The sequence below is a fragment of the Vitis vinifera genome, chromosome 6 (genome assembly GCF_030704535.1).
Source record: "Vitis vinifera cultivar Pinot Noir 40024 chromosome 6, ASM3070453v1".
In the NCBI taxonomy this organism is placed as follows: Eukaryota; Viridiplantae; Streptophyta; class Magnoliopsida; order Vitales; family Vitaceae; genus Vitis; species Vitis vinifera.
In genome coordinates, this window is record NC_081810.1 from 17,507,842 (window position 1) to 17,520,989 (window position 13,148).

Consider the following 13,148-nt stretch of genomic DNA (forward strand, 5'->3'; position numbering starts at 1 on the left):
TCCAGGTGTCAATCTCTGATTGGTCCATCAATTCCACTATTTTGATCCCATATTGACTCATCCGGGAGTGACACGTGGCCATGCAAGATGGTGACACTTGTCAAGCATCAGCGGCAAGAATGACTCCCAAAACAGGGTCTACAGATTTCTTCCTACTTTCCCAAAATTTTAAATTTTTTTCAAAGGGGTTTAATGGGTGAGGCGCTTTTAAAAAAAGGTTTCATTTTTTTTTTCTTACAACAAAAATTTAGATATGGCAACCATTATTTTTTTTTTTAAAATTAACTCACAAAATTAGGGAATTTTTTTTTAAAGTTTTTTCTTTTTTTTTCTTTCTCTAACAATAAATTTTTTGTTAATGAAACAGTTAAGTTTATAAATGTAATGATGTTAAAAAGAGAAAAGACATATAGATGAGATAGTATTTGAAAATAATGTTCAAAGCACAAAATATATATATATAAAATTAACAAAATCAAAATAGATGATGCTTGTACTAAATCTTTACCTAGTTGTTTCATTTTTTTCTTCTCTAACAAAAAATTTAAATATCATAACCATTGGAAGAAAAAAAAAACATATTGGCTTTGATAATAGAATAATCTCTGAAAAAATTAAGTTAAAAACAAACTAAACAACATAAGGAAGATATAATTTTTTTTTAAAATTTACATAATTAGGGAAGATATATATATATATATATATATATATATATTTTTCACGTAGTTGTCACTTCTTCTTTTATGTAACAAAGAAATGTTAAAAAAAAATTCTATAATTTAAAAATTACCGAAAACATCATTCTTATTCTTCTCTCCCTAAACTCATCTTTTTTATTTTTTATTCCTTAACCTAATTCTTCTCAACCACAAACCCTAAGAGAAAATCATCTTTCTTTGTAAGTCATTTGATAAAAATCTTGTTATAATAATAGTTAAAAATTAGAAAAAAATTAGAAGTGATTTAAAAGTGAGAAATCATGGAAAAATGCAATAGAAATGAAAAAAAAAAAAAACTCACCCCTGGTGTCTGAACCTAGAAGGCTGGACAATAAAGAGATATTCAAAATTACAATTTGAAACATTTTTAAAATGTTCGAAAGTATAACATTGGATGTTCGGAAATACAATGTTAGACTATTGTAAAACGTTCAGTCTTACAACTTTAAACACCATTCACAATACTTCTTCCAACTTCAAAATGTGATAAGAAATGCAATATATATATATATATGAAGCTCTTGTACCATCATTGGAGATGATTATTTGCTTATCAATTTGTGAAAAACTCTTTTGCTAAATTTTATTAAGGTTATGAAGATATTATAAGAGAAGATATGAAGGAAGGATGATCGAGAACCTGAAGTATTTTTACGCTTAAGGGTAATTTAGGGGTTCTATTAGGGGACATTTTTATCTTAAAAATATTCATTAAAAAGATGCATGCAAAAGAGAGTTTTAGTGAATGTAAATATAAACTCCCATAAGGGAATAGTTTTTTCTTAATTTTTTCAATTTTTTCTGTAATAAATATATATATATATATATATATATATATATATATATCTAAAGAATTGAGAAAAATAAAATAATTAAAAACCAAGTTAACAAAATCATATTACTTAAAATGGATGAGATCATTTCCTAAATTTTTTACTTTTTCCCTTAGATGAAAGAGATAGTTTCTCAAATTTTTCAGTTTTTTTAAATAGGCTAGTGGGTGAGGTACTTAATGAATTTACCCTATACTTTCTCATTTGAAATTATAAAGTCCTCCTACACTTTTTCAATTTAAATTTTAAAACCTTAACAACATTATAAATCCTTAAAAAATTTATCCATTTGATTATATAAAGATAAATGATGAAGTAAGGGTATTTAAGTAATTTTATGGGATTACACAGTTGAGTAAACACAAATCTTCCCCATATTTTATACTGTTAATAATATAGATGAAATATGATACATAAAAGATAAAATAATATTGAAATAATTTTTTTTTAAATATTTGATTGAAAAAAAAATGTAGGGTAAATTACGAAAACCCCCTTTATATTCTCACATGTCTCAACTCTCACCAAATATGGAAAATAATTTTTTAGTTCTAAACTTCAAATTTTATGAATTTATTTATTATAAGGATTAATTTCATTCGCCTAAGGTTTGATGTAAATACATTCAATTCTAATTGGTTTTAAATTTTGTCAATTAACACCTTTATAAATTTATTTCCTTTATTAAACTTATTTTTTAGAGAGATTTTAAGTAAAAAAATATATATTTTAAATAGAAGTATTTAACAATTCTTTAAAAACAAAATTTTATTCTTTAAAAAATAAAATAATAAGGTGCTAATCAACAAAATTTAAAACCTGTGGTAGTTTAAGGTATTTATATTAAACTTAAGGGGATGTCAATGAAATTAACTCTTCATTATAATTACCATTTAAAACTTTATTTATAGAAAATCATATCACTATTATTTTTAATTTTTTTTTATAGATTTTCTACTAAAATAAAATTTTCAATGATTTACCAAGAAAAATAGCTGAAGTTCTTAGGAGTAAAAGTTTAGTCTAAAAATTGATTAACAAAAGCTCAATCTAAAAATTTAAAAGAGAGACAATTGAAAGGAAAAGATTACTTGCAAAAAATTTAAGTAAATAGTGAAAATATATTCTTGCAAAGAATCTAGTAACAAATTACAAATTTGAATAGGAACCTCAAAGTTCATGCAATTTCAAATACACTTAAGTTATATTTAGTCCCTAGAAATAAGGAAAATGATTTTCTTATATTTGATTGTATTATAAAAAATTTCAAAGAAAATTAAATATAATTAAAATTAATTAGAAACTTATACATTTTTAAATCACTTAATATTTATATTGATGAGTTAAAAATAAATAAAACGAGTTTGAAGCAACATATTAAAAATAATTTATCAATTTTAACTCTATTTTTTTCTTTCCTTTATTTTTTTCTTTCTTTTTAATTTTCCTCTTTATTTTCTTTTCTTTGCATTTTCCCTCAATTTTTCTTGAGGACCAAACGTAGCCTTGAGAACAGCAGCTAGACTGCACCTAGAGTTCCTTGTCAACTACAAGTAGTCTTTTGCGACCTGTCTTTAGGCCAAATGAGTTCATAGCAAGAAGGATAAAAGGGAGGACAACAAAACAAAATATTGGAGATGATAAGACAACTAAGTAGTGGATGAGAGATCCAGGTACAAAGAAGACATACATTCCAGCATCGTGAGAGTACATACAACAACAAAAGGTCGCTAGGCAAGCAGACCACATGCTCAGGTTGGACAAATCGGAGGAGGTAGAGAAATCTAAGCCATTTTCCGGGAAGGTTGAAGAATATGGAATAGTCCAGCTTCTTGCAGAGATCAACTACCGTTGAGTAGAAATAGGATTAGGGTACATGTCAAATACTTTAAATTGTGGCTGCTTTTCTGTTCCTAAAAATCAGGGATATCTCTAGCTACTTCATTACTACTATAAGTAAGACAAGGAGCTCTGAAGAGATGATCATCTTTGGATTGCCACAGAAGAGCTCTATTTTGATAAGAGTTCTGCAAACTATAGCTTTGTATATTTTTTTGACAAACCAAACATTTTCATGGCATAAGATGCCTTAATCGATATAATATCCTAAGGTATCATCATTCATTGAATATAATATTCTGGGATATCATATTTGATATCACATTCAGAATATTATTTGATCCTGACAATCAAACAAAACTATGTGGAAAGCACCATGCGTACAAACAAAATAAATGCTTCTCAAAATTGCTTGCATGGGTGCAGTATAATGAAAAGAATGATGGAGGATGTAAACTTTAAACAGGTTAGGCCTCTTCAAAATTAAGGTAGAGGTAAGAGACATGGCATTACCTCTCAAAATTGTATCATTCAGCCAATTAAGAAGGCAGAAGAATGGAAGAAAAAGGGGCATGAAGCTACTGCCGTTTCAGTGAGGGAAGCAAGCAGTCATAAACCCGTTCCATCCGTGCTGTCAAAATGAGCTTAGAAGCAGTGTCAAGTCCAGGCTTCGCCAATTCAACAATATCTTGTCTCAAACTGTTTCAAGTTCAAATTATAACCACTGGTTAGCTCCTTGTCACACATTCACACAGGGTGGCATACATTATAGTATTCAGCCATATAATTGAGAACACTGATGGTTCAACAATTACCAGAGCCATTCTCCAGTTGCCTTTGCATGCCTCTCTACAGCACGGTATAGCCGATCCAGACTATATAACACCATTCCAAACATGCATTGAGCATCTTTTTCCTGCAAAACACAGAATGAGGTGGTTTTCCTTTCCTTTCCTATCTTTTTTTTTCTGATATTTTCATGCATTTGTTTGTTTGCTTCTGTTCTCAATGGAACCCAAAGAAAAAAAAAATCTACAGGGAAAATTTCCATTTGCTAGGGTTACAAAAAAGACCCATTGCAAAAAACTGTAGCATATCATGTGTTAGCTATATTACTAGAAAAACAAACATGCACATGAAGAATTTGAAACTTCTCAGTTATAGCTAATTCAATTTTTGAAAAGTAAATATGGTGGTATAAAACCAACGTCAAAAAGGGGGTGTGAACCCGTGTACACAGGATGAAAAAAATGAATTAGAAACAAAAAAAAAAAGAGAAAGACTCCTTGCAACTTAAGTACCAACCAAAACAAAGCAAATATTCCAAGGAAGACCCCCAAAACTGAATGTTTCTTCAATTAGACAGCAAATAACATTGTTTTATCCTTCGGAATTAGCATAAATGTCAAGAAAAACATCCTTCAAAGGCAACTCTCTGCACCAAACATCCAACCAGGATACCACACAATTGACTTTCTAGCTCAAATCCCTTTATATGCTTCTCTATTATCATTCCAATGCCAGACCATGGAACACCTCCTACAACCACTGACCTAACAAATCCATGTTCAACCCAAAACACCATCCTTATTAGGCCCACATGCCATCCAAACCAAGAAGATGATATTTAAACTCCTTCCCCTGTGCCTTCCCATAAGAAAAATCTCTGTGAAAGCTTCTCTCCTTAAATTCACACAAGGAATTGGAAATAAAGAAATTAAGTTGAAAGCTAGCCAGCATGCTTTAGATCAAATCAACCTAGTGTCATGCACCAAGCTCAGCCACCTCCCTCATTTGATTCGAATAATGACATTTTCTTCCATGTCCATAGCCGCAAAATTACCTCAAACATTAAGTATCACTCCTAACATATCTTAATTGCAACTAATTTGCATCACAAGAAACTAAAATCATGTACATACAGAAAATGAGAAATGTTCTTACCTTCTCTCTCCCACCTCTAGACCACCAAACCTCCACTTTCCACTGCTCTACAAATCAGGCTACTAACTGCCCTCATCACTAAGATGAATGGATAAGGAAATAAGGGAACCCCTCTCAACCCCTCGAGACTATTGAGAAACCAAATGGACTTCCATCCACCAACACTTCAACATGACAGAAGAAGAGCATGCAATAATCCAATCCCTTCACCTCACTCAAAGCCAATATGAACCGAAAGATACAGAAGAAGCTTCCATTGACATGATTGTAAATTGTTTTTCTAGTACTCAATTTACGTGGGAGGACCTCACACCTCAATACGAAGACATTCATTTGCCTCCATAGCTACATCTACAATTTATATTACCAATACAAATGCGTTTTTAGAAATAAGACCTCTACTCACCACTAGGGTTGACAATTCGTGTTAGTGGGTCGTGTTTGTATCGTGTCAAAGCCTAGGCATTCTATTACATAACTCAACCCAAACCCGACACGAATATTAATCATGTAAAAAATATAAACTCAAATACTACTTAATTATTAAACAAGTAACACGTCATGTAACTCATTTAATCCATTCAATAATCAGGTCCTCCTATTTAATAATCAGGTTGAGTTAGGTCTTATACATGTCTATATGTCTATATGATTAATGTCTCAATTAAATATGTTTATGACTCAATTGACTTATTTATTTTTTTTTTAAAAAAATTAAATGAGTCAAATATGGATTAAATAGTTTAAAGATATAATTACGTTAATAGTGAAATTATTAGATGGGTCAATTTAGGTTAAATTCGTGTTATACAAGTTGATCCAAAATTACCTATTTATTAAACAAGTTATGCAAGTTAAAACAAATTAGACCCAAACCCATTTATACTCAACCTAAACCTGCGAAAAGCATGTTGGGTTCATGTCAAGGTTCACGAATTGTGTCAAACTTTGCCGCCACTACTAACCACCTTGAGACACAGTGTCAACACTTCCAGTAACAAGTTCTTAGAAGCTCCACACCAAACTAACAGAATAAAAATTGTTTAGATCCTCCCCCTTTCTTAGGAGTAAGAGCAACAGAGGTTCTGTTGAAACTCCAGTCAAACTGCTATGCATCAATGACAGCCCTGAAGTCCCTCATTACACCCTCCAAGACCACTCATCAATCCCTCTGGAGGAAAGGTATGAAAATGTCATGGGCAAGAGCTTTGTACCCATTACAATCATTTAAGCACATTTCTTCTTTGAAAGATTCTCCAACTTACTCTCACTCCCCTCAATCTCCTAACAGTCATAACCATCCGAACTAGGACTCATTTCGTCCCACTCATTTATAATCTCTTACAGAAGCACATATACTAGATATTTATCCCCCTCTGGTAGCATGAGCCCTTTCAGTAACTAATTCTTAAGGTGATTGTTATGGCAACAAGAGCTCGTGACTCCATAAAAAAACCTTGGCATTCTTATTGACTTCCTTGAGCCAATGGACACTAAACTTTTGTCTCAAATCTCCTTCATGAAAGCAGCTTCCCAAACTCCCTCTTTGCATCAAATCTTTAAAGCCTCTCTTCCAGAGACAAGCACTCCATCCTACCTCTCTCTCCTTCTCAGCAATACCCTTTGCAAGTCCTTCCTATTCCAAGTTTTCATCTCACCAGTCAATGCCTTTTAATTTATTTATCCACGTAACTGGGTGACCAACAAAACTAAAACCTTCCCACCAAAAATTTTCCCACAAACCCTCCAGCAACCACATATTTTCAAATTGAAGAACCCTTCCTCTCTAAAAACCTTTCAATACAAGAATGGAAATATATCCGGCAAAGGATGGGAGAGGATTGGACAAATTCCATACAGTTCTCCTCCTAATCTAAGAGTTGATCTAGTGTTGCTACTTCTTTTTGGAAGAGATTCCACCAAACATTTGCCCACTGAAGTCTGAAAGATTGCTTAAAAGCTGTGTATCTCTTCCACAAACTCTTCTCTTGCATGGAAATCCCAACCACACTATAAACCACTCCTACAGATCCAAGTAGCCCATTCTCCTCTCAAAGACCATTCTAAGCTTCATCGTCATTAGGGGCCATAAATGCCCAAGATTAACCATAACCACTTCAACTTTAAGGCCAACCGCGGACAAGGGCATCCACAAGAAGCCAATGTCCTCCCCTGCTCCGCATCCCCCGGCGCAGGGCTTTGGGGGGAAGGGGGGCCACAAGTGCGTGATGCCCAAGCAAGCATGCCCTCAGCCTAATGGCTTCAAAATTGAGAACTCACCAACTAACCCATCCCCTCTACCAGACCAAGGTGGTCCTTCTTCTTCAAATGTGTAAGGGCAAACCATAGGAAACCTCCTCAGGGAGAGTATTTGACTTATGCTCCATGAGATTCCTTCCCTGCTACCTAGCCTATCCCTATTCACCACCTTCATAATCGTCTATCTTCAATGTCACCTAAATCCAAAGCACCCACTGTAGGCAAATAGTGCAACAACCTAACTTGAACCAGGAACTTCACACCACTATTGAGCAGCAATATGAACTCCATTCCTGAGAACACGAGAAGCTACACAACCATTCTAGAGTTTACCATTCACAGGTTAGCTAAGCCCTCTCAAAAACCCCATCCCCCAGTCCAAACCCCTGGAACTCTTCAGCACAACCTGGACTCTCAGACTCCTCTACAACCACAATCTTCTCATGTAAAAGATTACCTAGTCAACCTACTTGAAGCAAACAATCCCTTGGTGAATGAAAACCTCTAGAAGTAGAGCCAATTTCCTTTAGATTATCGGACCATGACTGCAAGTTACAATCGTTAATCCAGTCCACCAGCCCTTCCTCTTCCACCATGCCTTCAACATTGTTCCTCTCTACAGTTAATCCCTCAAAGATTATGGTTATATCATTCAAAAACTTCCTTTTTCCCCCTCCATTTTGACACCACTTTTAACTTCATCATTTGATGCACATGCTTTAGGCTCATTCAGGATTGACAACACTTATTAGCTTCACCAGTTGATAAACAAGCAGAAGATGACCACGATTAATCAATCTCTTGATAAGGAAGCTAGTTTGAAAACAATGAATAATTCTAATTTTCTTGAACGAACCCAAAGGTCAAATACAGGTGTATAACACTAATGTCTTAAAGATAGAGATATCTCAGCATTAGTCCAATATGACTGCTTTCTGACACTCCAGAAAACATTATGCAGTGATGAGTTGAGAACATTCTTTAAGTTGAGACACAATATTTGGTGCTTTACCTTCCCCTGATTCATACATGTTTGGTACTGCATAATCCACTTCTCAACCTCCACAACAAGTAGCCTCCTCTGGATTCGAGCAACTCTTCCCCTACCTTCTGCCCTGGTATCCTGATTAAGCATAAGCAGAAATCAGATGAGTGTGCCACATAAAAATATGTGGGGTGGTAATAAAGTTAAAATTTCCACAGGTTGTTTTTATTATCAATAGCAATAGGTAGCTTAGATATATTCCATACCAAAATGCGAAGTTTTTAATAGATTTGTACAAAAATGTACTCAATATGATTCCTAAATCCTTACTTTCCCCTATTATAAAATATAGTCCTGAATCTTGTTGCATCAGGTGTAGGAATTCAATCAATGGCTGAAGGACCAATTATCAATAGGTAGTGCAGATTCATCCCATAGAAGTGTGAAAATTTTCAGTAGAGCTGTCTGAAAATTGTGTTTGAATCTGATACTTTCCCTTACTATAAAATATAGTCCTGGATCTTGTTGCATCAGGTGTAGGAACTCAATCCATGGCCGAAAATATCGTAGTTCGTTGGGAAAAGGGACCAATTATTAGTAGGTAGTAGAGATTCATCCCACACAATTGTGATAATTTTCAGTAGAGCTGTCTGCAAATTGTGTTTGAATCTGTTTTCTCGAAACCTGTACTTGCCACTATTATAAAATATGGTCCTTGGATCTTGTTGAGTTTAGGTATGGGAATTCTGGATGGCTTCTAATATACCATACACAACAGAAAAGGAACTGAAACTTGAACATATCAAATAAAGAGATAAGAATTGACATGAAGAAAAAAAATAAATTAAATTAAAGCCTATTAGGAAAAGAAAGAAAAATATAAATTAAAAATAACATACACAAAATTTTTAAAATATTCAATTAATTATTTCATATTTGGAACTTCATACCGAGTCCAAACCAATACCAGATTCAATTGGGCAGCAAGTTGGGGATTAAGTGGGGCATAAGAGCATAGACAATCAGGGTTGTATAAGGATGTAAAACCCTAGTTTCATGCCTATTATAGGGTTCCTTGATGGAGCGCCTAAAGTAATCTATGAGTGCTAACGTGCAGGATGACAAGATGACAAGGGAGCATGAGGCAATTGAGGGAAGTATGTTCAAAGGTGAAGTGGCAATAGGATCATGAAGAGCGCAAAGTATCTCAAGCCTATAGAATTTTCAGTTTAAAATAAACAAAAATTGTCTTTTTAGGATCTCCTGTCAAATTTGTGCTGGAAAATCCCAGCCAGAAGGAGGATGTATTTAAACATTATCTAAGCCATGTAATGACAAACTTTATTGATCCAATAACCCTTATTCTAAAAACTTGATTAAGGTTTTTTCAAAAAATACAAAAAATAAAATAAAAATCTTGATTAAGGCTTAATAATGATGAAAAAAAATAATCATCAAGCTTTATTCTGAGCATCTCAGAATATCTTACTGACTTACAGACCACAAGATCTGTTTTGAACATTCAAAATCATTTTAAAAGATGTTGAAAACAATAAGAAGGTTTTGGGGCCAAATTTGCACATAATTGAGCTTGTTCTTAGAGAGGTACTCAGATCTATTCCCATAATGCCAAGACCAATCCCAGGAGCATAATCACTCTAGGATTGATCCCAGCTCACCCAGGACAATGGTGAACAATCCTAATCAGTATCCAATTCTGTTTTCTGTGAAATCGGCCTTGTAATCAACTAAAGGTATTCAAAACCTATAAAATTACTTTTAATGGACCATCATGAAACACACACACCTGCACTCACATCTATCACCTTCAGTCAAAGAATAAACTTCTAGAAAGAATTCCGCAAAGATGGTTTGCATGAATAAGATTTACAGAATCCTTCTCGTTATTCGAAGCGCAAGATTAGTTTCTAAAGCAGAATCATAATCTCTTATTCGTAAAAACAGTATATATTCAGATCCTATTTAACCAGAAAAAAGGAAAGAAAAAGATACATAATCAGGAAACTGACAACAATCAGACAACCCTGAAAAGTCACAAGGAAGATCAAGGGTCAACTAACAAAAAGAGGACCTAAAAACTTTATAAATATACACAAAATATCTCACATAACCCATGAGATTTTGCCAACTTTCCCTGTAGAAAACATTTTCTAATTACTAGGGAATATCCACCAGGTTCTTTATTAGCTTCTATCTTCAGAGGGTTATTAGATGGTGTTACAAAGAATTAGATCATTTTCATCTTGCAGAATCCTCTGTTTCCCATAACAACAGAAGGATGAAAAGGCTCTGTTTTTTTCCTTTTTCTTTTTCTTTTTTTGTCCTCATTGGGACTTGAACCTGGAACCTCCCATAAACCCACCCCAACCCTTTACCACTTGAGCGAGGTCTCAAGGGCATGAAAAGGGTCGGTTGATGTGTACATTACAGTATTCCTTATGCCCAATGTAGTCAGGGGGATATTAATTTTGAAATTTTAGCAAGTAGATATTTACTCCAGATTTTGAGATTCAAGTTAGACAAAATTAATCTTAAAACAGGCCTTTAACTTAAGTTTTTGCAAGACTAATTTCTAAATTAATTGTGATTTGAAAGTACGTAAAAAGTAAAGAGATCTATTTACCCCTTCTCTAGGTCTGTTCCTCACTGTCAACTATCTAACACACTTTTTAGGTCTTTAACCGAGGTTTCCTAGGGGTTTCTTTTGAAAAACTTTAGAGCACTCTCTTCTAGCTTTCTCAAAAGTTCAGCAACAAAACCTCCTCTTAACGAAGCATGCATATTTATGTAGATGTAGTGATGTTGTTTTTCAAATGAGAGAAAACTCCAGAATTAAATTCCTTTATGACTACTCGTGCAATCAACTAGGTAGTGAATCTTTGACAAATATTAAGATAAGTAATCCAAATTGGAATCATGTCACAATCTGAAAAGCTTTCTAAATACCATCAGAAGACCAAAATAAAATGAACCAAACTATGAGGCTGTGCAACTATTCTGATAAGCCATCATGCACCTACCAAGTGAAGGCCTTCAAATCACCTTGCCTTCTGTCAAGATGATGCTTTTTCAGCACCTGGACCAAGGATATTGACACAAGTTCGAGGTCACACTCTCCTAAATGTGAGTTGTTCTTTGGTGCAAGCAGCCTTGACTGCATAAAAGTACCTAATAATAATAGAATGCAAGTTTAAGGGATACACTCAGGTGTGATAACTCAAGGTAGGCACTCCTAATAGTACATGTTTTCAGTAAATTTTCCAAGGAGTAAGAGCAGCCTCAGAGCACGAAAGAACTATGGTTCAAGGGACCTGATATGAGCCCCAACTTCTAAGAATCAATTCCGTACTTTGAAGCATCTGAAAGTAATGAGGTACCATAACATTTTAGCTAATGGCTTAGACATACTCTAGAAAGATGAGCGTCTAGCATATATGGTATTTGAGGCCCATGGGATAGAATGTCTTAATATGTTCTTCGTAAAAAACTCTTTTTTTTTGGATTGGTAATTAAGTATAATATAATGAAAGCACCAAAAGAGTGCACCAAAGTACACATGACATATACAAAGGTTCCCAAAAGGCATAACAAAAAAGAAGAGGTACTGCTAAAAACTACTCCCTCCCTCAATAATAACCCAACCAATCAATAAAATCAATTAAGGACATTAGACCTTCATTTACATACAACTTAGCCCATGATAAAAAATAACTGAGAAAAGTGTTTTTCAGTCTTTGATTGGAATGCTCCTCATTTTAAGACAATCTTCTATTCCTTTACTTCCAAATTGTTCAAACAATGTATAAAGGAGCTACTTGCCACACATTTTTTCATTTTTTTTCCACAAGGAATCATGCTATCCTAAGAGAGTCTCCCTAACAAAGGAGGACATTGCCCAAGATATGCCAAATAGAGAAATAAGAGTTGTCATAAAACCCTCATCTTGAAAAAAGAGAGGATGTGATCAATGGATTCTCCCTTGTTTTGATAAAGAAAACATTTGTTTGCCAACAACCACCCTCTCTTTTGAAGTTAATCCACAGTCAATACTTTTCTCTAACTTGCCTCCTAAGCAAAGAAACTCACTTTAGATGAAACCCATGAATTCCAAATAATACCCATTGGGAACGGAACCGATCTCCCTAGATTGAGGACAAAGTAACAAACTTTGACAGAAAAGGCTCCACTCTTTAACTCCATTCAAATCACTCTATTTTCACCTTTCCTATTCACCACCTTCCCTTGCAATGTAAAAAGGAATCGCTCTACATTTTCCACTTTCCAATTGCTCAAATGTCTAGAGAAGCAAGGATTCTAGTAACCCCCTTCCTTTGATTGATACCATAAATCCACCACCCACGCCTCTTTCAACACAATTATGACAAGTAAAAGATACACACAAAGGTTTATCACCAAACCACTTATCCTTCCAAATCTTTACCCTCCTTCCATTGTCCATTGAAAAAGAGACTATTGTTAAAAAGATCTCAATCCTTCCTGATGGTCGTCCATAATCCAACCTTGTACACCTCTCTCACTTCACAGGAG

At 34.1% G+C, this 13,148-nt stretch overlaps 1 protein-coding gene across 2 annotated transcripts in view; it reads right to left on the reverse strand.

Moving 5' to 3' along the window:
- Positions 1 to 3,641: 3,641 nt before the first annotated feature.
- LOC100242629 (protein DGS1, mitochondrial) overlaps positions 3,642 to 13,148 on the reverse strand; it is a 57,548-nt gene continuing 48,041 nt past the window's right edge. For both annotated transcript variants that reach the window (XM_010653260.3, XM_003632207.4), the window contains 3 exons: positions 8,607 to 8,717; positions 4,207 to 4,307; positions 3,642 to 4,090 (listed from right to left, as the gene is read on the reverse strand). In XM_010653260.3, coding sequence (XP_010651562.1) covers positions 3,970 to 4,090; positions 4,207 to 4,307; positions 8,607 to 8,717 — 333 coding nt within the window. In that variant the 3' untranslated portion in view covers positions 3,642 to 3,969. The remainder of the gene's footprint in view (positions 4,091 to 4,206; positions 4,308 to 8,606; positions 8,718 to 13,148) is intronic.